Here is a 27,201-nt window from a genome sequence, read left to right as displayed (position 1 = left end):
TGGACACCACTCCCAGAGGCTCTGATTTAGTAGGTCTGACATGTTGGGGACCAAGAATTTCCATTTGTAACAGATTCCCAGATGCTGACACTGCTGGCCTAGAAGTGGTATTTTGATGACCAATAACCTGGACTACAAGATCAAAGCCAACAATTCAGATTCAAAAGCCAGCAATTCTTTTGCTATTTATCCCTATATTTACAGTCTTATCTTTTTCTGCACATGTTATGCTCCAGACCTAAACTGTTTCAACCAATTCTCATACTAATGGAGAAAACTAAGGTAAGTTTAATATGGTTTCATAACATATTTTATCCAACACACAGGTATAAATTCCTGTCTACAAGCTATATGCAAAATACATGACAATCAAAATGACAATGGCAACTTTTTTGAACTGAGGAGGACTCTGAAATTTCTTTGGAAGCTGTTTAAAGAAACTAGAATCCTTAAGAGTTGTTAAATCATAAATGATACGTTTTTAACCCAGCTATTATTAGAACCAAAACCATACAGACAAAAGGACTACATACTTTATTTTATAAATTTATTTTCTAACAAAACATATGAAAAAGTAAGATTTTTCCTGGTAACTAAACACAATGGTACTAGTTTTCCATGCAGTATACGCCAATGTTTCATGGAACCCATTAATTCAACTGACAGACACAAGCAGCATAAAACAGTCAGGAGCACAGAACACAAAGCCAGGTGCCTGAGTTTGAAATCTCTATTCCACAACTCACTAGTTTTGCCATCGGGCAAGTTATTAAACTTGTGCCATAAATCAGTTTCCTTGCCGGTAACAAGAGAATATACCTCACAGGGTATCATGAGGATTAAGTCCATATTCATAAGTCCTTAGACTGGCCCGTAACAAGCGCTGCATGCCTTGATGTTTGTAAGAGACAGCCAACATGCCAAGTACTACACTAGAAAACAGGAGTATGATGGTTGGCCTAGACACAGTCAAGGCTATATGTGGTCTATAAGAGGATACAACCATTAACAAATCAATCACACAAATAAATAAATAATAAATATGGAACTCTAAACTGAAATAAGCAACATGAAGGATGACAATATTTTTAAAAAAACATTAATACACTCATCTAATCTCATTTTTGGAACAGAAAGTATTACAGGTTCAGGGAGTAATAAGCATTTTGACAGAATGATAATTCCCTCTCCCAGGCTTAATCTTTCTTAGCAGTCTTAAAAGCATAATTTAACAACACAATCATCTGGACACTGTTATCTGCTGAGTCAAAAAGGATTAGCAAATAAAATTATTTTGCCACATAATTTTTAAGCAACATAAAAATGTTTAAGGCTGGAAGTTTTCACTTAAGTATACATTAAAGGTGGCCTACTAAATTGGAAAAATAAGAAAAGGCATTAATTGGCATTTAATAAAACCATACCCTTTAAAAGTAACTTTTTTATGGAATTCTTCACACTAAGAGCTATACAAAAACTTAAAGAAGTAAAATCAAACTATGCAAAAAAAAAAAAAACAAGCAACCTTTGCAAGTCTAGTATTTTAGAGATAATGTCAAAGGTATAAAGTATAAAGCACCATGCATCTGTACTTAAAAAAAAACAAAACCAAGCCACGCAACAACTCCAGAGGAGTTTAACTTGTAAAAGATTTGGGCAGAAAGGAAGCAATCAAGTAAAACACCAACTTCCCAGCTACCCAAAAAACAAAAGAAATGAAACTTGGAAACTTAGTTAGAAACAAGGTAGGACTTAGTTTGCATTATAGAACTGAGGCTAAAGAATTATAACATAAGCAAAAGAATGAAAATAAGTATCAAAAGTGAATACCAGGTCAAAATAATTCGAATGAAACAAACCAGAAAATTCCTTAACTTTCTGATAATAAAAAGTACCTGGCCATTACAAAGAAAAAGAAAGGTTACGGACCTCATAAAGTGAGCTTTTAATCCTTTTTTTCTTTACTCCAACTTTTTTTCTTTACTCCAAACCCGTCCCCTGCAGTAGAAACACAGAGCCTAAACCACTGGACCACCAGAGAATTTTCACTTTCAAGATTTTCTGTTAATTTATTTATTACAGGTGTATGTATAACATAAATTTTCAATCTGGGTAATGATTTTTTTTTCCCAAAGCAAGGGACGGCAGAGCAATAACCCAGTCATCTTAAGATACTGGCAAGAGCTCTTTAAGGGTCTGTTCACCCTTAGATCGCTACAAAGAACTGTCTAAAGAAAACCAAACAAGTTTTACTTAGTAAGAATTAAAATCTCTGGCATAAAATATAAATTTTAATAAAATAGATCACTGCAGTACTCTGCTAATATTTGGTTACAATGTTTGTCTATGATAGGTTGATTTCAATTTATATTTTAATGGCTCATCAATTGCTGGTTTTAATTACTATCAAAATACTAGGTCTCAAGAGCTACTCGGAAAATCGTGTTCTACTAAAAACAAATAATCAAAACTAATGTTCAACGTTAGTTGATGGTATTGTACCAAGGCTAATTCTTAGTTTTGTAAATGTTCTAATGATATGTAAGATTTTAGCAGTTGGGGAAGATTAATACAGGACATAAAAAAAAACTGTACTTTTTTGCAACTTCTGTAAATCTAAACTTATATGAAAATAAGAGGTTAAAAATAAAAGTTCAAATTCTCAGCACTTTTCTTCCTTTATATTAGTGAACGTGCCAAGCAAGAAAAATGCTATTTTAAATTTCCCTAAAATGTTGACTTACCCATCAGATTAGTTATCAAGTGTACAATAAACCTAGCTTTATTTTGCTATAGTAATTACTATGAATACACTAAGATAGATGAAGCTTTTCTAGAGCAACAACTGAATAAAGTTACCCAGAATTTTGACCCAGATTGATAATTAAAACTCATTCTACTTAATTTTAACTGTATGTATGAGTCTAAGATAATTGTTTATATTTAGATTTTTATTTATGCAACAAATTCAGAGGTTCATAGGAATAACAAAGGAAATAGAATGGTCCCTAGTATAATCAGACTAAATACATAAATTGTGAGTATATAATGTATAGATAATACATTATATATAAAGGTGAGTGGTTTGTAACTAACTCTTACATGAATAATATTCTTGCTTTAAATAATAGTTCAAGGGTACATATCACGTATTGCTTAGGGGGAAAAACCTCAAGAAGGAATGATCAGTAAAGGGCCTAGTAACCTTATCTCAAATCAAATCAATTATCAATCCTTATTCTAGATTTCATGTCTCTAAATGAACTCAGGTTCCAGAATTATGAAAAGTTAAAAAAATTTAAATACAACCCCAAGTACTAGAAATATGCATTTCGTTTGGGTCCAATCTCCAGTGCAAAAATTTCTTGCCATGGTATTTTAGTGTCATAAAAGCTGGCTGCCAATTTTTCTGTCTTTATACGTAACACAGCTAAACCATTTAATAATTACACTAACTACATCTAATAGTTATTTATTTGTTAAGGGTAATAGACTTGAGAAATACTATTAACTAAAACTGTACTTCCACAAACTTTTCAAGTCCATTAATACCAAGAAAGAAAAACACTCAAGAAGCTTAAGAAATAATTATTTTAATCTACATAAACATAATATATACTCACATGAACTAAGTTTTGCCGTAGTTTCTGCCTTCATAACATGTCTTAATTTCAGTTTCCTTTGTGAACTCTGCACTGCCTCAAAAACTAATTATCCTTTAATGGGTTCAATTAGCATGAACTATCTAATTCTGTGATACCTATGTTTAATCAATACAATATATAATCAACACTGTATCACCTAGAATTGTCAAGCTGTTTGTGAAAACTTAAAAAAAAAAGAAAACCTTCAAAAGAATAAGCTATTTTGTTTATTTCACATGTAATAGCTGTCATAAAGCAAAGTTTAAGTATTTACTTTTCTGATACCCTTATGTATTTCCAAAAGTCTTTTAGCCTGCAATTTTACAGACAGTTTTCCACCAGGGAGGCCAGATAATATATACAATTTATCTTTATAACTTATAAAAGATTCTAAGAGGGCAGGCACAAACTGTAAGTTAGGTACAATTCAGTCATAACACCATACAAAGACCTTATGAATAATTAGGAAAGAGATGTTAACACTACTGTTTAGTCTTATAAAATGGTGAATTTTAATCAAATTGATACCTTTTAATTATTTATGTTTCCTATATTCTTAGATCACAGTGCTTGGCAAGTATACAGGTACTGATGTAATTTTTAATCCAATTAGTTGTAAATGAATTCTGATTTGTTAATCAATGTTTGTATTTCCTTGCTACTACTTAAGTATGACACTACCATGAGTTAATCCCCCTACAAAATGTTATTGTTGAGTGGAAAAGCAATGCAGAGCTTCATCTCTTCCTTAAAGATTTTCAAGTATCATAGGAACACAGATTCATGAAAAAGCTAATTAAAAATTTGACATTCCATCTTGTTTTAGTGATTAATTATAGGATAAAAGAAAGAGATGTAAAAACAAATGTTTCTTTACATTTCTCTGATTAATGTAATATTATGCTAAGAAATATTATAACTGTTATGAGCCATTTTCTAGCTTCTTCAAGTATAGGACACAACTACAGTTCTATTAGTGAAGAGAAATGAAGAATTAATTTAGGTAACTCAAAAGCGATATGGGAGGCACAAAAAGATAAACCAACTTTGGCTTTAACCTACTGCAGACCCTGAAATGCCAGATTCAACAACAACAAGAAAACAAGAGTACAGCGGCAAGCCACCACTTGACCACATAGCAAGAATTCTGAAACAGCCAGTAACATTTCCTTCCCTTCCCAACTCATTCCGTTGTCTCTTCCTTTTGTTTTTCCTCGGTTTTGGCTGCAGGCAGTTCAAGGCTTGCCCACTGCATAGGTTCAGCTTTTCTCATGGTGATCTCAATCTTTGTTGCAGTCATAGTTACGTAGCTTCGCTTTACATCAATCACCTATAACATATTAAAGAAAATGCCAGTATTCTGGATGGCTTTACTAATTTTAGAGGCAATAAGTTTAAATGATACACAAGATTTCATGTCTATGCCTACTGCTAACAGTCAAAACTCCAAGCTTCTAAGGTCATCTCTAGCCTTAGATGTAAACTCCTGGGTAAGAAATAATGCTAAGTTATTTATCTACTCTGCATCAATGCTTACCTAAAGTACTGTCTTTTATTATAAAATGGCATTTTAAATACTAAGAAAAAATTCTGCTGGATTTATAATACTTACACCCCATAATTTCACATTTTGATGAAATTCCTTCTCTCCTTCAAATACAATGTGTACATTTAACTGGGGAAAAAAAAAAAAGTAGATTAATGGATCAAAACCAAAGTAAGGATTTATGATATTAAAACAGTGATTATAAAAATAAGAAGACACGGATAAAAATCATTTAAGTTATTTTAAGGAACTGCCAATATTATACTTTGAGAAAACCGTTAACAGTGAAAAAAATATTAACATGGAATTTCATATTGAGAACTAAGTAACATTATTATCTATAAATCTTCTAAGCCACTACAGTACTTTCAGGATGCTTCAGAAATATCTCGCTGAGAACGTTCACTTAAAGTAGTTTCTAGGAAAGTAATTTCAAATTATTTTTTTGAATTGGAGAAACTTTTAAAAATCTTAAAACAGCTCAAGCAAGATCAATATTTTATAATACAGTAAGAATAATGTGTAGTGATTTCCCTGGTGTTTCAGGGAACACCACTGGAAGAATCCGCCTCCCAATGCAGGGATGAAGGTTCGAGCCCTGGCTGGGGAGCTAAGACACACACGCTGCAGCTGGAGAGGGCCCGCGCTACCAAGTGCCCGCACAGCAGCATGGAGGGCCCTGCACGCTGCAGCCGCAACCTGACACAGAGAAGACACACACACTTTCGATGGGACAACGCACAGGACAGAGCTGCCTAGTGTACTCACCAATGTGCTATTTGCTACCACTTGGCTGAGCTCTGGAAGTGAATTTTTCGCATATACTGAAATGGTGACTTCACCCCCAGTCTGATGCCAGTCATGTCTACACGGAACAACCTTTTTCCCCTGCAATATAAGAGAAACTTTGAATTTACAAAGTGTCTTAACCTCTTAAAAAGAGTAATCTGACCCACTAAAATTGAGAAAAACACCACATAAAATTGAGCCCTTAATATTTTTAAGCATAAACAAATTCTAAAGCCCCTATCAAGAAGTTTAACCAATAAAACAAAATACTAGCTTTATGACTTAAGACCATACTTTTGAGACTGAAGTAGAGATATTTGCTCAACAATATAAACCAGACAACATCTTAATCTCATGCATAATAACTTTCCAGTTATTTTCTACACACTGAAATTTGAGGAAAAATAATTGACTAGTTATAAGTGTCTGCTGTTCTTATTGAATATTTTCCTCTTACAATAACATGAATAAAAGGTAAGAATTTGTGGAAATAATCTTTTGATTACTATTATGGAAATAAATTATTACCTATGAATGATACACTGCTGTAACAATAACTACTTGAAAGATGAAGTGTGATGTGTCTTATAACTGAGGGTAATTTAATGCATGAGATTGTGAGACACTATTATTTGAAAAAGCAATATTTATATTTTTGTATAATTATGCCAACTGAATTTAAATTACTTACACCACTTAAATTTTTTTGCCCTTAAACACCTGGCTTAGTCACTCAATAGTTGACAACTATATGCATTAAAAAATAATAAAAAGGTGTTTTTCATCAAGAGTTATACTATGAAAACTTAAGCACACAAAACAACATTTTATTTTTTCAAAGCAAAACTTTCAACTTTTCGTACCTTGGAGAAAATACAGGGAGATTTCACTTTTTACTAATAAAACACTCATAGAAGTTTTGTGGTAGACAAATCATTATAACTTAACAGATAACATTTACAATATCTAACCCAAGTGTTATTAAAAAGCAGACATAATAATACATGCTAATATACACTGAATTCCTAAAGTAATCTAACATAAAGATACACACACTGAAAACATCATTGTCTTGGAGTTTTTAGTGCCAATACAGCACATAAAACTAATTTAATGCATTAAAAGACACGTTAATAATAACTAACAAATATGTATTTAGCAATGAGTTGCTTGCCTTCTTACAGTTTAATGGGATTTTCCGAGATTATTTGCATAGCTACAAGTCTTTTAAAATGCTGTTAGGTAAGTAGAAACTGATGCTTTCGCTTTTCTTTTGCTAAGTTTTCTGGTAGCAAGCAGAGGCTGATTCATGTCAATTTATGGCAAAAACCACCACAATATTGTAAAGCAATTAGCCTCCAATTAAAATAAATAAATTTAAAAAACACAAAAACATAAACAATTCCAAAGAAACAAGTCTACAATCCTACCGTTTGGCCACTAGATGGAGTGTCTGTCATGTATAAATGGCTGAATGACAGTAAGGGGCCAAAAGAGCATCAGAGGTCTCAATGGTAACTCAAATGACCAGAAAAGTGATTTTTAAACAGACAAAGTCAAAACAAAGTACGCGATTACAGAAAAATATGCTTCCATTTAGACTAGCTTACTATTTCCAAACAATCTACATATTTGTAATCAATATACACAATGGTTATTCTGATCAAAGAGCAGTGCGTTAAGAGCTTGACTCAGATTAATTTTAGATTTTAGTTAGGTTCATCAAACTGAGGAACTTTTTTTCTTGAATCTAAAGACAGAGTAATCTCAAATGTCTTCAAAATGACTCAGATAAATACACTCCAATAGGCTATTTTTTAAACATTACTTACAGCATCCTTTTTAGTCCACATGTGTTTCCCTGTTGTACAGCCTTCTTGGGCTAAGAATGTATTAAAATCAGAAGTTTTTCTTCTACAACAGCTCCAGTATTTCATCCTTTAAATTATCATAGAAAAATTTTAGAAATAAAATCTGACAGTCAATTAAATTTGGAAGTGTTATAGTAATAAGTAACTTAAAAAAGTAAGCATGTAACTTTAGTATTTTACAAGTGTCTAAGTTGCTAAAGGATGGCATCACAGACTCGATGGACGTGAGTCTGAGTGAACTCCAGGAGTTGGTGATGGACAGGGAGGCCTGGCATGCTGCAGTTGATGGGGTTGCAAAGAGTCAGACATGACTGAGTGACTGAAGTTGCTAAACAGTTAACACTACCAGAAGACCAATAACCAGAATGCCATTTAGTATAGCAATTCTGGCATTCCTGAGTGAAGATGCTTAAAACCATCACAAAATCCAAAATCAGCTTTTCACTGACAGTTTGCATCTCAGTTTCCTCATGAAGCTACTATGAAATGGTTGATCAAAGATTGAAGACCTTCATATTTGAATAAACCAGGAAAGTGAGAACATGCAAAAAATCTAAAAACGAATGTTTACATAACCTGTGATAGGCAATCCCAAAGTAAGTAAAAAATTAACTTGAGAAAAATCTAACACTATTTACTCAAGAAAGATCTAACACTGGAAGACAAAAATTACAGTAAAACTTTGGGTTTGTGTCCTGAACATACGGAAACAGAGTGGAAGATTTTCATAGTACTGTGTTTCTATAAACTACAGTGTAACATAATGAGAGAGGTGCTCAGCTGAGGGCTGTGGAAAAGAATTGGTTTTCTCAAGATGCCACAATGTTGGTGTGTTAGTGTCCCAGGGCCCCAAATTCCAAATGTCCTACCAATGGGCAGGGCAGCTCTTCAACAAAACACAAAACACCTATTCAGCTTAAAGAAAAAAAGTATCCTATTGTAATATAAAGGAATATTAAAACACATGAGGTTTGAATCACAGTGGTCACTTCAACCGTAACCTTGTATCAGTTTTCCCACCTGTAAAAAGAAGGCAAACTCACATTTCTATGTTATTTTAAAGTTTAAATGACAATATAAGTAAAATACCTAATATTGTCACATGGCAAATAATGTTTAAAGGCATATTAACATTTCTAACATCTACCATCAAGTTTTCATTAGTCTGGTTTAAGTTACCCTTCGTGGAAAACAGGTACTCCAGAATGATATACACAGACTTCTTCTAGACTCTGTGGACCCTGGTATGTCTACAAGAGAAAAAAAAGAGGGAAAAATTAGTTTCATATCTCAATGTTACATTTCACATGTATTTGTAAGTACTGGTGACCTCTATGAACTATGAAAATGCCCAAGAGGTAACAATTACCTAGAACATTCATAAATTCACCTCAGGCCATTCCAATAAGGAATGAAAAAAGATTCCTGTTTAGATATGCTTAAATTTCAGTTCCCTGTGAAAAAGGTAAATATTAAAGTAGGCAACAGGATGTATCAGATGTTTTTTAGACTTTTGGGTATGAGGACACATCCCAACATATTCCAAACATATTCAGGTATGTTCTAGAAATTTACAGGCCAATACTAAAACCAAGAAATTAGTGTTCTCATCAGAAACATAGTTATAGCATGATTATGTGCTCACACAGTAAACTCTGTGAGCATTATGAATTGAAATGGAAAATCGAATAAGCAATTCTGGAAGTCCAGGGTGATGACTTCTTATCCCTACAAAGGGTAAAATGAGCTGCAGACCTATATATATATCCAGGGTTTGTCTGGAAGATCCGGGCCCCATTGCTGCTGTAGATGAAGGCTCTACAGATGAATTCACAAAAAGTTATGTTAATAAAACATAGATGCAGCCAGTAGTATATTTTCTGTCTACTTTGGTATTTACAGCAACCATCCTACAGTTACAGAAAATAAAATTCTGTACATTTACTTTTTGTAAATTCAGATTACGGGGTGTGTATCTCCTGAAGATATTCCATGGGCACCCAAAACCCAGCGCATTAAGATTCTGAACTTCTATCACTACTGTTCCCCAGACCTCCTACTCTTCTTCCCCACCTTATCTGATGGCACCGTATCTACTGAATCTCTCAAAGTCAAAATTCTTCAAGTCCTCTTCAGGTTCTCTTTACCTTCTACCCTCATGTAGTCTATCACAAAATCCTGTCAACCTGAATTTTAAAAAAAATCTTACCAGTTTAATTTGCTAAACTTCCTCAAGATCACTAGCAGATTCTCGGCAATGAAACTCTGCTAAAAGATTCTGATGAATTTCTCTGCCTTCAGTTTCTGGACTCTACCATCTACTTAAACATGCACCACTCTCTTGTTTAAAGCCCTTTAAATACCGCTACCTCAAACCATATACAATAATCAGTGCCAGTGGTCTGCACATTTAAATGTGCCTCTAAGCCCAAAAAGAAACAGACTTCCTAAAGAGGATAGAGAAAGCCCATCATGAAGGAAAAGATGAACAAACTGAGTTTCATTAAATTTAAAGAGACTGTTTATTAGAAGACATTATTAAGATGGTGAAAAAGTATAGTCTCTCTGACAAAGGACTTGCAGCTAAAACAGATGAAGAATCCTTAAAATCATTAAGAAAAAGTCAACTTAATAGAAAAACAGATACAGATTTTGGACAGTGTCACAAAGGAGGACATCCAAATGGCCAACAGGCATACAAGAGCGCAGTCAACATCATCATCAGCAAAGTGCAAATTAAAATCACAATGGGAACATTCCACATTCACCAGAGTGGCTGAATATAAAAGACTGATATTACAGAAGTGTTACCAAGCTGTAGAACAAATAGACCCAGCCTCATATATCACTGCTAAGAGTATAAACACAACCACTTTGTAAAATTAGGTGGGAGGACCTGCTAAAGCTGCAGACACACACACATACATACACACACACACACACACACACACTCACACACTGAAGAAGCAACACTATTTCTAGTTATCTACCTAAAAGAAATGTGTAAACGTATCCCAAAGTCATGCACAAATATGTCCATAATAACATGAATCAATAAACTTCACAGGACAGTAGAAAGGATAAACTGATTGGCACACTCAAACAATGGTATGCTTTAAAGCAATGAAAAGGAATAAATTACAGCTACATGAAACCAAGATAACCACAAACAGTTAAGCAAGGAAGACAGACTTAAGTACCTGTTCTATGATTTTATTTACAGTAAATTTTAGAAGTGGGTAAAACTAATCTATGTTGAGAGAAAAAAGTAGTTACCTTTGGGAAAGGAAATAATGGATGAGAGGAAACATATGCATTCTGACTAATAAACTTGTATTTATATATATTCAATGTTGTATTTCAGTGAAAAAACTTTAGAAACATTACTTCAATGGCCACCGTGACCTAAAGGAAGGCCTAAGCTGTGAGCAGCAAGCCTTTCAGGATCTAGCCCGACTTTTCTTTTGATCTCAACTTTACATCAGCAAATTCTGTATCATTATCATTGACATTTTTGATTTTTGTACATGACTGCTCTCTCTGCTTGGAATATCCTTTTCCATTTATAGAACTGTCATTCATTTCTCAAAATTCATCTGGGATACCTTCACTCTGACATGCCTACAGACCCCACCACCTCCACTGCACCTCCCGCACCCAAAGAATTAATCGTTCTCTATCTACTACATCTACCTTAAATACATGGGAATGCATTTGTATTTCCATCTCTAAAGGAACAAGGTGATCCCAAACTCAGCATGAAAGAAGACTGCAAACCTGCTCCCAACCCTAACTCCAATGTCTCCTCCTCAGTTAATGGTGCACTGAGATGCTTCATTTCTGGTTTATCAGCAGGTCCTGCTAATACTTCCAGGTGTCATTCATTCTAACGTGCTTGTCATGTGCTGGCACTGTTCTAGCACTCAAAACATAGAAAAGAGAAAATGTTTTCCTTTCGAATCTTATATGAGTGAAGAAGGGAGGCGAAATCTGTAAAATAAGTAGTATGGAATAAGGTGTAAGTGCTGTGGGGAAATAAGGACAGTATGGAAATGGTGGTGAGGATGTACTATTACACAGAGTGGGCAGAAAGAAGCCTCAATGAGATGTCTGATGACATCCTACATGTAACTACTTCTCTAAAACACATGCCAATGCCTGGTTTTTCAAAATAGCACCCTAGCTGGTTTTCCTTCCCTTGATTCCACTCCTGCACCACTAAATTTACCATTCATCAGCCAAAGATATCCTTTTAAAGTCCCTCCTTAAACAGACTACGGCTTTATATTATACTTACTAAAGCCCGAACTCCTCACTGCGACGTACAAGGACCTCCATAATCTTGCCTGCCTTTCATACCCTGTTTCATACCCTTGATCAATCCTCCACTGACTTTTCTTATAATTTCTTGAGTAGCCAAGCTCTAAAGCCTCTAAACATACTACTCCCACATCTACTCCAAAGTTTACACAACTCATCTGCTACATCATTCAGATTTCCGACTTAGTGTCACCATATCAAAAAGGACTTCCCTGATAAGTGCCCATAAATAGTTTTACTCTGTATCTCCTTGTCAGCTTTATTCAAGTCTACCTAAATTCACAGCAGTTAAGAACTTAGTTGTTGTCCTCCCCAAAATCAGAATATCAGCTCCCCAAGAACAGGGATTTTTGGTTTATTTAATACCACATTTCCAGTCCCTAAAACCATCTCCGGCACACAAGAAGTGCTCAGTAAATGCTGACAGAACTAGACCTGTTTATTCCTGTGATCTATCAGACGTACTCCTCAGGGACAGGCGCATGCTCATAGTCCTGCTCCATGGAATAGTGCCCAACACATAACAGGCACGTAAATGTTTGTATCTAACTGAGTCAGTAAATTACTCTTTTCTCAAAATAAAAATTTTACTTCCAGACGTAACACAAATTTTATAATATATACCTTTGAACACCCTCCATTTTTACATGAGGTTCCAATCTTAATTTCATCACTGTCTTCTTCTAAAAGAAAGAAAAATGAAATAGAAACATTAAAATAGAACATTTTTACTATAGTGCTTTCTTAAAAAGTACCCTTTTCTTAAAATGAGTATTTAAAAAAAAATAATCTAAATACAAAAAAACTGCTATTTTACATGATTCTACTTAACAGTTTTCTGTGTGACCTTTCATGTAACACACATAAAAATGAATCAGAAGCCAACTATTGTGATTAAATCTTGCCTATATTCCCAAAATGGCACAGGACATGATGCACTTCTATTCTATAATGCACCCTATATCCAGTATATTTACCTTATGTAAAAGAGAAATCATGATTCTTTTTCCCCAGATAACAGGTATGGGTCAGAGAATGCTGAATATATTTTATATCATGCATAATGAAACATTTACAAAAAAGCTTAATTCACTGTTTAAAAGTAATGAGTAACAGAATAAAAAAAAATTAACAGGTTCTCCTTTTTAATAAAAACAAAATGAAATTAATCACAAATTCATTCTGTGGTTTAACACACATTCAGTAAACAAAAAAGTTCTTTACTACAAAGTACTACTTTTTTATATCTATATGCTATAAACTATACTACTTCTGCTTCTTTTAGATAACTGGCTAACTGAACAGAAAAATATAAAAAGCAAAATCTTACCTTTCTTATTTTCTTCATTCCCCGATGACAGTTTAAGTTTATCAAGTGCTTGTTTTAGGGAGGCAGATATCTTTAATTCCAAATTTGTCATTGGTTCATCCGGGCTAGAGATTTTGGAAACTTTATTACCATTATTGAGGTACAAAAACATTTCTTTTACTAAAAATAAATATACTTAAGAGTCTACTTATGATAAGTCAAAAGCTTTGTGAATCAAGTCTTTCTAATTAAAAAAGTATTTTACAATAACTGCTATAATATAGCTACGTTTCTAAGTTTTAGCAGAAAAATGTTGATACTAAATATCAAATAACCATGCTACTTTCAACACAAATTGTGCTAATGGGAAGGAAGAAAAGACTAAGAATCCAAATTTGCCAAGATGAGCAACTCCACGGAGGGGACTGTGAAGGAACTGCCCAAGGAAAACCCCGAGCATGCAAGTACGGACCAAGTGAACAATTATGCACTAAGTGATTCACTCAGCAGGGCGTGCACACAGCACAACTCCAGGGCAGGTGTGTCCACTGTATATGCAGTTATGCTCAGGGTGAGGGAGCCACATGTCTTTCTTGTGCCTTGGCATGTATCGTTTTCACTGTGGCATAGTGGAATTCTCTAAGGGAATCGTCCTTGTCAGGGAGTCAGTTTGAGTTGAAAAAGAACTTGGAGGCTTTCCTTTCCATTCTACCACTGTTTGTTGAATATTTTTTAAGACATTCTTCACAGAAAAACATTTCCTTTCCTTTCAAAAATTCTAATAAAGAAGAATTTTATTTTAAAGCAGCTCATTTTATCATTACAACAGTACATAACTGAATAATTATGTACTAAGGCAATATTATGTACGAAGTGAATCCATATCCCTCCTGGTGGAGACAGTTCACGTCACGTGGACACTACTACACGCACCTGTTCATGCAGACAGTTACATTACAAGGCAGTTGTAGCAGGGTTAAAAAACAGTACCAACAGTGTCCCCTAACATTTTGCAAAGTGCTGTATGTAGAATTTAAGACATTCAATAAGTATTAAGAATACTAATAAATGCAACAATAAAGCTAAAAAATCCTAGGTTATTCATTCTACACCCTTAATGAAAAACCTACTGCACAGGAGGCACTAACACAGCACATAAAAGCGTGTGTCCTCACAATCTCTATAGTACCATCCAATGAACTTAGGATAAAATCCTTAATTTCTCTTTCTCTTAGGTGAAGTTATTAAAGTGAAGTTATTATTTTAAAAAATATTACCTCATACTGTCAATTACAGTAGACTCAACTATAATATTTATAATGATCCATGTCAAAATTCTTGTCTTTTTATGACTTCCCTCCCCCACAACTGGCAAATCAATCAGTAAGACATGTGATAAAATTTCTCATGATTATGAATAAGGTGGATATACAATAAAATCATTCTAAGTAGTTTGGTTAAATACACAAAATAAACATCAAAAAGTCCCTGAGGGTTTTTTCTTTGTTGGATATTAGTCAAGATGCGATAAACTTATTTATTTAAGATTAATAAAGAAAAATTGGGGAAATCATTAATCCACAGTATGAATATCAACAAAGGTCATGTTTCAGGCCAAAAACCATCTTTTTTTTTTAAGTCCTGTATTTTGATTCTAAAACAACTAAGTACTCAAGGGCTATGTGAAGAAGACCTGGTATAACAGTGATATCCAACAATCCCAGCATATGTGGGATTATACAACAGAGTATAGTGGGTAAGCAAGTATGAAGAATCTGTGCAATTCTACTGCAAAATGAGCAAAATGTATTTTTAAAGTATTTTAATAGATATGCCATGTAAATCAAATAGATTAAAAATTGATCAGTAATGAGACTAACAGTTTTCAGACAACTGGGGGTAAAAGATGAATGACTAGGCTTATTCTAAGTGGCAAAATATGGACAAATATATAGAATCTGACCCAATACAAGGGAAATTTATATACTCGGTAATGATAAAATGAGCTGCTTTAAAATTCACTAGAATTTTTGAAAGGAAAGGAAATGTTTTTCTGTGAAGAATGTCTTAAAAAATATTCAACAAACAGTGGTAGAATGGAAAGGAAAGCAACCAAGTTCTTTTTCAATTCAAACTGACACGGACGATTGATTCCCTTAGAGAATTCCACTATGCCACAGTGAAAATGATATATGCCAAAGCACAAGAAAGACGTGTGGCTCCCTCACCCTGAGCATAACTGCATATACAGTGAACAAACCTGCCCTGGAGTTTTACTGTGTGTATGCCCTCAAGGAAATAGAAGTGAAAAGGTATTATCTATGAGAAAACGAATTTATAAGCAGAGTACATCATGAGAAATGCCAGACTGGATGAAGCACAAGCTGGAATCAAGATTGCTGGGAGAAATATCAATAACCTCAGATATACAAATGACACCACCCTTATGGAAGAAAGCGAAGAACTAAAGAACCTCTTGATGAAAGTCAAAGAGGAGAGTGAAAAAGTTGGCTTAAAGCTCAACATTCAAAAAACTAAGATCATGGCATCCAGTCCCATCACTTTATGGCAAATAGATGGGGAAACAATGAAAATAGTGACAGACTTTATTTTTTTGGGCTCCAAAATCACTGCCGATGGTGACTGCAGCCATGAAATTAAAAGACGCTTGCTCCTCAGGAGAAAAGCTATGACAAACCTAGACAGCATATTAAGAAATAGAGTCCTTACTTCTAGTCAAAGCTATGGTTTTTCCAGTAGTCATGTGTGGATGTGAGAGTTGGACTGTAAAGAAAGCTGAGCGCCGAAGAATTGATGCTTTTGAACTGTGGTGTTGGAGAAGACTCTTGAGAGTCCCTTGGACTGAAAGGAGATCCAACCAGTTCATCCTAAAGGAGATCAGTCCTGGGTGTTCATGGAAAGGACTGATGCTAAAGCTGAAACTCAGAATACTTTGGCCACCTGATGTGAAGAACTGACTCATTTGAAAAGACCCTGATGCTGAGAAAGACTGGAGGCAGGAGGAGAAGGGGATAACAGAGGATGAGAGATGGTTGGATGGCATCACCGACTCAATGGACAAGAGTTTGAATAAGCCCTGGGAGTTGGTGATGGACAAGGAAGCCTGGCGTGCTACAGTCCATGGGGTCGCAAAGAGTTGGACACGACTGAGCAACTGAACTGAGAGAAAAACCGAATGGTTCAAAAGTTGGTGAACTACACAAAGGCTACAAATGATATGATGCAAAATTGTAAAAGGTAATACCAGGAACAAATGCTGTTATTAAGTGTAACATGAGTATATAGCTATATAAAGTGTACCTTGGCCTTTTTATTGCTTCTACTGGTTTAGGGGCCTGAATGATGTGCTCCTGAAATTTGGGTTTCAACTCAGATAATTCTTTCTTCTCAGTAGTCTTGACTTCAGGTTTGACTGGCTCAGGTGGCTTCTCACTGTTATGCCTTCCTTTCGTACAGCCCTGTTGGTGAAAGGTATTCATTCACTGAGAATTATCCTATTATCTATTTCACATGCTGTAACAAATATTAATTTTCAATTCTTAATTCATAAATTCAAGTCCATGTTTTCTCCACTTTTAACACACTGACTTATTTTAAGAAACTAAAAACAGAACTTCAAACTAAATATATTTGTAAATGAGTTCCTACATGTAGAATAATGCATTAAAAAGAGGCCTCTAAATTAGACCTAACAAATAATCTACTTTAATTATTCTATTAAAGGAATAGCATAAACTATGCTACAAACTCTGGAGATCTCACAGAGAATTCTACAAATTATTTATACAAAAGGGCCTCAATCTGAGTCTCAGTTCTCCTGCTCCTAGCTATATGATCTTGAACAAGTTAATTTTTTTAAACTTGTTTCCTCATCAGTAAAATTGAGACAATTTTTGAGAGGATTAAATAAAAAATACAATAGAGTCAATAAATGCTAGCTCCCTTTTCTATATACCATTGACATACATTTTAACGTCCCTGAAATCATAAGGTCAAAGGTATGTCATTTAATTAGCAACTTTGGTCTTCTTTCTTAAGGGTACACAGAATAATAGTGCAACTTCATGGTATGTGAGATAACAATAATTTATGTTCCTAACTGAATATGATTTAAATTGTTGCCTCCTCATGGAGTTCTATTTAAGACTGCTAACATCAAATAACAAGGAACTACTGCATAGCACAGGGAACTATATTTAATATCTTATAATAACCTGTAATGGCAAAGAATCTGAATAAGAAGAGGTACACATATGTGTAAGTGAATCACTATGCTGTATATCTTAAACTAAAAGAACACTATAAATCAGCTATACTTCAAATAAAAAATAAAAAGCTAAAGAAAAAATAAGCTGTAGGAAAAAAAATTCTAGAGTGTAATTTAGATGTATATAAGTACACTAGAAATGAAAACAAAAAAAGGACTATTAACATCAAAAACATAAATTGACAAGTAGTTAATTAACATCTTGAAACTCTAATCTCTAAAACAGATAAATTCCCTACTTTAAGTGCCACAGAAGGGAGGTGACCTCCATTTTAAAAGAAAGGGACTATCTGTAAGTTAACAAGGACTAGACAAAAGCTGTCCAAAATCAGACTCCTCAAATCTGGAGATTCCCGTAATATGTACATTTTGGGGGATAATCTAAGAGAAAAACACATTAATACTTACTACGATACTTAAAAAGTCAGAAAAATCAGTTGTTCTTCTCTTACAGCAAGACCAACCCTAGGAAACGTAAGAGCCAAAAGAAGAAAACAAAGTGAAAACTCTTTGTAAAAGAACCGCAACTCACTGAAATACCACTTGCACTTACCTCCTTGAGTCGCAAAGTGACCCGTATATATATAATTTTATAGTATTAAAGTGCTGTAAATAATTAATCAATTTAAATGTTTAGTCTTTGACTAAAAAAAATGAATTAACCAATGCGGCTGTGATCCATCATAAAAGGAAGCACCTTAAAATATGGAAACAGAAATTGCTTCTGATTTAGAATAGTACTTGACTTTTAGAACAAAAACATTTTATAATTTATAAAATTAGATATTTTAAGGAATCTAGGGTGCAAGCGAAGTGCTTTACTTTAAAAAGTGAGTTAGATTAAAATCCAGTAAATTAAGAGATACTCAGCATAGTTGTTTCTCAACAATAAGCATTGTATTTTCAGAAAAACACTACTTAATGTAGCAGCTTAAGCACTGTTAGATCTTTCAAGGTGACACGAGCTTTTCAGTTAGAAGCATACAAATATAGAAACTGTAAAGCACTATGAGATTCCTAAACAAAGTATCAAGTAGCTAACCAAAACACTGCTTTAAGTTGTCACCTATAATTCTAATACAGTACAAGAAAAAGGAAATAAAAATGCAGTAGTCCCAAAGCTTGGGATGTCTCAAATCCAGACTAAGGGCCAGCTTTGCAGATACCCACCTGGGCCTCACTGTTTCTCTCAATATATACATGAAGAATTTGGTAGTGTCTTTTTTCATAATACACACTTAAAAGTTTTTTTAAAAAGAAGTGCCAAATATTCTATAATTCATATTTTCCTTTATTCTGAAATTTCATTTTCTTTTACTCTGAACTGAGATGAAAAATAACGAGTACAAAATTAAAGGTTTAGTTCGTATAGATAATATTGTCACCAGTAAAGCTATTTTGTATGTAGAAAGTTTTATTATCTTAATTCTATATGAAGAATTAAGTATTCTGGGAATACTGGGATATACACACGACATAGACTAGTTGTTCCCAGTGCCCACCCGAGATGTTCCTCAGTCAAATGTGAAAAGGAAATTAAAATTTAAGTTTGCGAGTATAGGGCTGCAAACTGTCTTTTCTTAAGAACTGTTCTTTTCCCTGAATGTGCCTCTTCTAATAAGAATAATTTGGAAAAGGAAATGGCAACCCACTCCAGTATTCTTGTCTGGAAAATTCCATGGACAGAGGAGCTTGGTGGGCTACAGTCCATGGGGTTGCAAAGAGTTGGACATGATGGAACATGCATGTACACCTTGAATAGTAAAATGTTTTTTTCTTCTGCTCATGCAATGTTTAATTTTTTACTTGGCTAAACAGAAAACTGACAAGAGTACACAATCTACTGATTATATATTTTGCTTAAAATCTACTGGGCTGTGAAATTCAGTAGTATTGGAAGTCTAGGTCTTCAAGAAATGTTATAAAAACAATAATAAACAGAACCTAATTAGAACAGAGAAAGAAAAATACTTCCCAGTAAAATCATCAAGTTTAATCAGAACAATTAACAGTTGGATATAAACAGAGGAGCAATGGAGTGAATGACTAGAATGTTAGTGGTATCATTACTAGCAGCAGCAAAGGCAGGTTATTTTTGGAATAAGGGGTCACTTCAGAACTCATCTGTAGTTGCCAATGACACACATAAATGAAAAGTACATTGTAGAAGTGAAGTAAGGACAAAATAAACTGAATGAGAGGGAAAAAGGAAGCCCAAACTGAGAAGTGAAGTGTGCCCATGGTTAGAAGATATGAGGAAAAACATCATCAGAAAACACAAAGATGCAAGGAGTCAGATCACAATTTGTGGTATCGAACGTTTGTTCTGTTTCTCTCACTTAGAGGTAACCAGATTAATATAGGCTTGTTATTTGCTTGTATATCATTGTTTTTTACACTTGGCTAACAGCTAAACACCAAGGTCTAATTACTCCATGAAACGTAAAATTAGAAATTCAAAGGACATTGATAAATACAAACATGATGTACTGCTTATGTTCCTAAGAAAACCTAAAACCATAGCAGCCATGTTGCAACATTTTCTTTTGAGATACACAATGGAAAATGTACCTCATTATCATAAATTTTAAAAGACCAATACACCCAACACATCGAACAATATTCTGTCATGTCTCTAATTCTTCAGAACACCAAGAAACACTGGCGGCACCTCTCTTCTGCACTGTATTATCTAAACTTAGGCGTCTGTCCGGAGTCGCACTGCCAAGTGTTTGTAACAGTCCTCCCTAACATTCAGAGCTGCTCTTATGAGCCAACAGCTGCCCGAAATGTTGAAAGACTAAGAATCAGTACAGTTGCTTTCATTTCCCCTCAGAGTCAGGTGAAGAAATGAGGGACGTAGAAAATTAGAGCTGGAATAAAAATAATAATTTTCTAACTGGAAAAACCCTTCAGATTGCCGTCTACTGTCTCCTTTGACTCTAGTGGAACACTTGCTTAAAGCACTCCAAAATGGTCAGTAAGAAAGCATAAGCTGAGGAGGAAAAAAAAAGATCTAGTATTATACCTCTGAATTTACTACATAAATGTTATGACAAAAATGTATCAAGCTCCTACCTTTAATGCATCATGAAAGACTGGAACGCCTGGGTGGTATGTGCAAGCATCTGGTCAAAAGCAAAGAAAAAAGAAAACACTTCACAATGAAGAAAACCCATTTTCCTTCAGTGTTAACATATAATCCTTTTTCCATATGCAGGTAATACTTCACTAATGCTCCAGTTTGATGCATGACACACAATGCTTAATATAACATTGTATTAAAATAGTAAAGGTTAAAATTCTAATTTGAGTATGACAGCTATAAATAAAAATACACATAGTTCAAGTATAACAAATTATATTTTGTATTCTAATCTTTACAGTAAAATTTGTTTAGTACCCAAACTTTAGTATTGTATTTCAATTTTGTTTTTACAAAAATATTATCAAATTTAAACGTTTTTGTGTGTATTGATCCATAAAAGTTGCCCAGGAGATGCCGTAATAAGACATTTTTGAAGAATAGGTTCAATTTTTTAAAAACTGATATATCAGTAATATCTAATTGCTAATTTTAATTTTCTTAAGTAGGTGTCAATTCCTAGATATAAACCTTATCAAAAAGAGGCTTAAATTTTACAAAGTTTTCAGGTTTGTCACTGATTGTTAGTCTGTTATTTCCCTACCCGCCCCCACTACACCATCGATTTTTACTTAACTCTCTAACGAAAATGGAATTATAGTCTGCAATATGGAGTATTACGTTTAAAAAACAATAATAGACACATTTATTCCCTAGTTAGATAGAACCATGAGCTGAGAAAAAAGCCAGCTCCACACTTGTGCAATTTTCTTACAAGGATACTTGGCTCAAACTTTCGTGTCTGTTTAGCACTCAACTGACTACAACCTCTGATTCCTGGAATCACCTTGCTGCTGCTGCTAAGTCACTTCAGTCGTGTCTGACTCTGTGTGACCCCATAGATGGCAGCCCACCATGCTCCCCCGTCCCTGGGGTTCTCCAGGCAAGAACACTGGAGTGGGTTGCCATTTCCTTCTCCAATGCATGAAAGTGAAAAGTGAAAAGTGAAAGTGAAGTCGCTCAGTCGTGTCTGACTCTTGGCGACCCCATGGACTGCAGCCCACCAGGCTCCTCCGTCCATGGGATTTTCCAGGCAAGAGTGGGGTGCCATTGCCTTCTCCGATGATACATTTCTGGTGCTGAGACAAAAATCTCCCTATCCCTGTATTAAGTCAGTATGGTTTCTTTGGTTAGTAACCAGGTACTACATAGAGACCATACTAGCTAATAAAGCGAGAAAGTGTCAGGTTCACAGTACAGTACCTAAGCCCAGATTCAGAAGATCTACTAATTAAGGGTAGTAGTGGAATTGACGGCTGGAAAAGGAGATTCAAAGTAGAAATGAAAGTGTAGAGGAACAGGAATTTGAGAGGAGAATCAAAGTAGAGAACAGAGAGCATATTTCATATCAAATTTACATACAGTCCGAGGCACCCAGTGCATAATGTCTGACACAGGCATATATAATAATGGACATTCTGGCAGCAGAACAGCAAGAGTGAGTCAGGTCTTAACCATACAACTTGTATAAACAGTCCTTGAAAATCACTGCTAAATAACATGCAGATGGACATCTTTCTCTCTAGTCCTTAAAAAAAAAAATCAAGTTTGACACTTAAGCTCAAGGTAATATTTTATGGGTAAGAAGCTACCGACAGCAGTGGTAAGAACCAGGGCTTTTAACACTGAGTCTAACCCAGGCTCAAATTTTGGCTCTGCCTCTTGGTAGCTGTTTGTTTCCTCAAATGTGTGGACTGAATACAATATTGTTAGTGAAGAAATGCTTCTTCAAAAGCTGTTTTAACACATGCAGATCACCACACCAAAACACTCCTTTAGCTTTTGTATCTCCATTTTCCATCAACCCACCTACCTGTAGTATTCTAAGTCCCTACAATAACCCTGGGCTTCCCTGGTGGCTCAGACAGTAAAGAATCCACCTGCAATTCAGGAGACCTGGGTTTGAAAATCCTGGGTCAGAAAGATCCCCTGGAGAAGGCAATGGCAACCCCCTCCAGTATTCTTTCCTGGAGAATTCCATGGACAGAGGAGCCTGGCAGGCTACAGTCCACAGGGTCGCAAAGAGTCAGACATGACTGAACAACTAATTTTGTTAGGCTAATAACCTTTCAGCAACCTTAAAAGTGTTCCCTACTTAATTCAGTGCTGTGGATGCTCAATCCTTGAGACTGTCTACTCCGCTGGCTTCCCTTATCTCTTTCCTAGGCACTGAACCATTTCACACACACACAGAGCTGACTTCCAAAAAATTGGCTATATTTCCCCTTAAAATTAGGCTGGTACTTTACACCCTATAAACATACATATTATCCCATTCAACAAAGCATAACACTTTCCTCTTTAACATTAAAGCAGAATAGGTATAGCCACTAAAGCAATTTACTTTTTACATAGACTACCAACAGCAAAGGGCTTTAAAACCTTTGTTCCTTGAGTTTTTCCCACTGAAGTCTCGTAATTTTCTCCCTGAAAAACTTCACATTAATACTGTAAAAGTAATTAAAGTTATATTTTCCTCAGAAGCCTACCAAAGAGCTTACCATTTTAAATTATGTCCCCAATTTACCTGTGCAGCAAGATAACCATTCAGGTATATCAGAGGTGAAAAAGAGTTTTTAAAGTTTAATTCCCTACACAATGAGGAAACTTGTTGCTAACTTGTTGTACTTCTCTTATTAACTGGGTATAGTAAACACTTCACAGGGTTGTTGTAAAGATTAAATGAGATAACGTAATATATATTAAGTGACCGACCAATGTCTGGCATACAGAAAACATACAATAAATGCTAGTGGAATTTGAGAAAGTGTTGTTAACTCCTCAGTTTTCAAGGAAATCAAGTCAGTCCTTTACTCCATTCACCTACCAAAATTCAAATCCACTGATCAGTTTCTATCATTCACCTAGTCAGTAACTCTCAAGTTTACATCCTTAATCCTACACCTGGGTGCTGGAGAGCTGCACCTCTTGGGCACCTGGGCCCGGGAGACAATTTTTCCACCCGCTGGCGGTGGGGTGGGATGGGGGATGGTTTCAGGATGATTGAAGCGTTACATTTATTGTGCACTTTATTTCTACGAGGAACTACATCAGCTCCGCCTCAGCTCACCAGTCATTAGGTCCTGGAGGTCTGGGACCTCTGCTACAGAGGACATTTAAGCACAGTGTCCTGCAGACGGCGCAGTACTAAGACGGGAAGGCCATGCAAAAATACCCAAGGAACACGGACGGCTACAAAGTAACGGATGACGAATGGTATCTCCCACTGGAACAGATGTATCAAAACCGAACAGCGTAACCATTCAAAAGAATCTAAACCAAGAACAGTTTTGTTTTTTTTTAAAAGTATGGTTAAAACAGTGAGTCAAGTGAATGCCAGGATAACCTGCCCGCTGCCCAACCCTGCGGTCCATGTCTGTCTCTGACACACACACGCGCGCGCGAGCGCGCATCCACCGCACGGCGAGCCCAGGGCACCTGGCTAACTGCTCACCGCTCCGAGAGGCGCGGGCGGGGACAACGATGCTCTTAACCCGGCCCAGAGGGAGAGCGGACGGCCGGGGAGCATGTGCGCCGGGCGCTGTGCCGAGGGCGGGCGCCGGGTGCGGACGCCGTCGCCGGGTCTCGCAGAGCGGCCCCGCACCCGGGAGCAGTCCGGGACGCGGCCCGGCGGGGTCAGCCTGGGAGGCCCCGGGCGTCCCCTGGAAGGGATGCGGTTGCCCGGCGGGGTCAGCCTGCGAGGCCCCGGGCGTCCCCGGGAAGATGCGGCGGCCCGGCGGGGTCAGCCTGCGAGGCCCCGGGCGTCCCCGGGAGGAGGTGGAGGGGAGGGGCTCGGCGGCGCCTCTCTCACCGTCAGAGTTGGTCTCGGGGTCGAAGCGCTGGCCGCAGCCCCGGTTGTAGCACAGCAGGGCCATTCTCCTTCCCGGACGCCGGAACCGCCACTCACTGCCTCTGCAACCCCCGGCGCGCGACCCGGGCCTGCGGGCGCGCAAGCTGCCGGCTTCCGGGAACGGCCAGCTCCGCCTCGGGAACCTTCGCGAAGGTTCCGGCCGCGCAGGCGCAGCGGTGACGGGAAGAAGCCAAGGAAGAGGCGGGGGGCCCGCAGGTTGGGCTCCGTGGAGTGGCAGGGGAAGAGGGCGGTGCGGCGGCTGGGCGGGGCGGGGCGGGGCGGGGCGGGGCGGGGGCCCCGCAGGTGGGGCTCCGCGGTGCGGCAGGGGAAGAGGGCGGTGCGGCGCCTGGGCGGGCCGAAGGGCGGGGCGGGGGCCCAGCAGGTGGGGCTCCGCGGTGCGGCGGGGCTGCAGGCGCGACGGGAAGCGGGGGAGGAAGCGGGCGGAGGCCTCGCAGGTGGGGCTCCGCGGCGCGGCGGGGCTGCAGGCGCGGCGCGGGGACTCGCGGGACAGGCCTCGCAGGCCGGAAGCTGGGCCTCCGGGCGCGCCCCGCCTCCCTCGGCTCTGCGGGTCGCGTGTCCTCCGCGCAGCACGGAGACCGCCCCGCTCCCCGCCGCCGCCGCCCAGCAACCTCCTTCCTCTTCGGACTGGGGTGAGGCATCTACGCGCGGCTGGGACGTTGGCTCCTGATCGTTCTGAGAACGAGCGGAGGGTCGTGCAGCCTTTCTGACTCCTCTTCCCGGAACGTTCTTCTTTAATAACTGAGCTGGATGGTGTACAATCCCCCCCGTCTCCACTGTTCCGATCTCGGAAGCGTGGAGAAGGTGTAGGCATCGGGAGCGGTTTCAATAACGGAGTTCAGTTCAGTTCAGTCGCTCAGTCGTGTCCGACTTTTTGCGACTCCATGGATCACAGCACGCCAGGCCTCCCTGTCCATCACCAACTCCCGGAGTTCAGTCAACTCATGTCCATCGAGTCGGTGATGCCATCCAGCCATTTCATCCTCTGTCGTCCCCTTCTCCTCCTGCCCCCAATCCCTCCCAGCATCAGAATCTTTTCCAATGAGTCAACTCTTGGCATGAGGTGGCCAAAGTATTGGAGTTTCAGCTTTAGCATCAGTCCTTCCAATGAACACCCAGGACTGATCTTTAGAATGGACTGGTTGGACCTCCTTGCAGTCCAAGGGACTCTCAAGAGTCTTCTCCAACACCACAGTTCAAAAGCATCAATTCTTTGGCACTCAGCTTTCTTCACAGTCCAACTCTCACATCCATACATGACCACTGGAAAAACCATAGCCTTGACTAGATGGACCTTTGTTGGCAAAATAATATCTCTGCTTTTCAGTATACTATCTAGGTTGGTCATAACTTTCCTTCCAAAGAGCAAGCGTCTTCCAACCTCATGGCTGCAATCACCATTTGCAGTGATTTTGGAGCCCCCCAAAATAAAGTCTGACACTGTTTCCACCGTTTCCCCATCTATTTCCAATGAAGTGATGGGACCAGATGCCATTATCTTAGTTTTCTGACTTGAGGGCAAATCACACGGAAAATACAAAGCAGTTGAAAATCAGAATATCGAAGGAAAATATTCAGTGATAGTGCTCAAATGGTCACTATTGCTCGAAATTATTGTTGAGTCGCTAAGCTATGTCAGACTTTTGCGACCCCAAGGACCGTAGCCAGCCAGGCTCCTCTGTCCGTGGGATTCTCCCGTCAGGAATACTGGAGTGGGTTGCATTTCCCTCTCCAGGAGATCTTCCTGACCCAGGGATTGAACCTGCGTTTCCTGCACTGGCAGGCAGATGCAGATTTGTTTTTACCAATGATCCACCAGGGAAGCACTGTTGCTTTAAGATGCTCGGGTGATTGTTACTATTTCATGTTAACTTCCATTTAACCAGTTTGCAATGCTGAATTCTCCAATCCTGGATCCTCTACTAAGACTTTTGATACTCTTCATCAAGAGTATCAAAAGTGTAGTGATACATTAAGGGGCACACGCAAATAACCCTAGCTCCAACTTGTATATTTCGCAAACTTGGTGTATTTGAAATAATAGCAAATTCTTGATAACAGATATACTGAACAATCAAAATGTCAATATCAATAAGTAACATTGATATTTCATAAGTAAGTAGTATCAGTGTTTCTTAAGTGCTTACCTGGTGGCTCAGACAGTAAAGAATCTGCCTGCAATTCAGGAGACCCTGGTTCGATTCCTGGCTTGGGAAGATCCCCTGGAGAAGTGATAGGCTACCCACTCCAGGATTCACAGGCTTCCTTGGTGGCTCAGATGGTAAAGAATACATCTGCAACGAGGGAGACATGAGTATGATCCCTGGGTTGGGATGATACCCTGGAGGAGGCCATCAACCCACTGCAGTATTATTGCCTGGAGAATCCCCATAGACAGGGGGCCCTGGTGGGCTACAGTCC

The 27,201-nt window shown here is 37.6% G+C and overlaps 1 protein-coding gene across 1 annotated transcript; it reads right to left on the bottom strand.

The window, feature by feature from the left end:
* Window positions 1–533: 533 nt before the first annotated feature.
* Window positions 534–25,016, bottom strand: CHORDC1 (cysteine and histidine rich domain containing 1). Its single transcript, XM_061405996.1, has 11 exons — window positions 24,724–25,016; window positions 20,846–20,895; window positions 18,176–18,232; window positions 16,801–16,958; window positions 13,501–13,604; window positions 12,795–12,853; window positions 9,030–9,100; window positions 7,812–7,917; window positions 5,959–6,078; window positions 5,257–5,319; window positions 534–4,974 (listed from the first exon to the last, which is right to left on the bottom strand). Exons 1-11 carry the CDS (start codon window positions 24,785–24,787, stop codon window positions 4,828–4,830), a joined length of 999 nt encoding a protein of 332 aa, XP_061261980.1. The 5' UTR covers window positions 24,788–25,016; the 3' UTR covers window positions 534–4,827.
* Between the last annotated feature and the right edge of the window lie 2,185 nt (window positions 25,017–27,201).

The sequence above is a fragment of the Bos javanicus genome, chromosome 29 (assembly GCF_032452875.1).
Source record: "Bos javanicus breed banteng chromosome 29, ARS-OSU_banteng_1.0, whole genome shotgun sequence".
NCBI lineage: Eukaryota > Metazoa > Chordata > Mammalia > Artiodactyla > Bovidae > Bos > Bos javanicus.
Note: the sequence above shows the minus strand (reverse complement) of the source record. Positions and strands in the feature narration are given on the sequence as shown.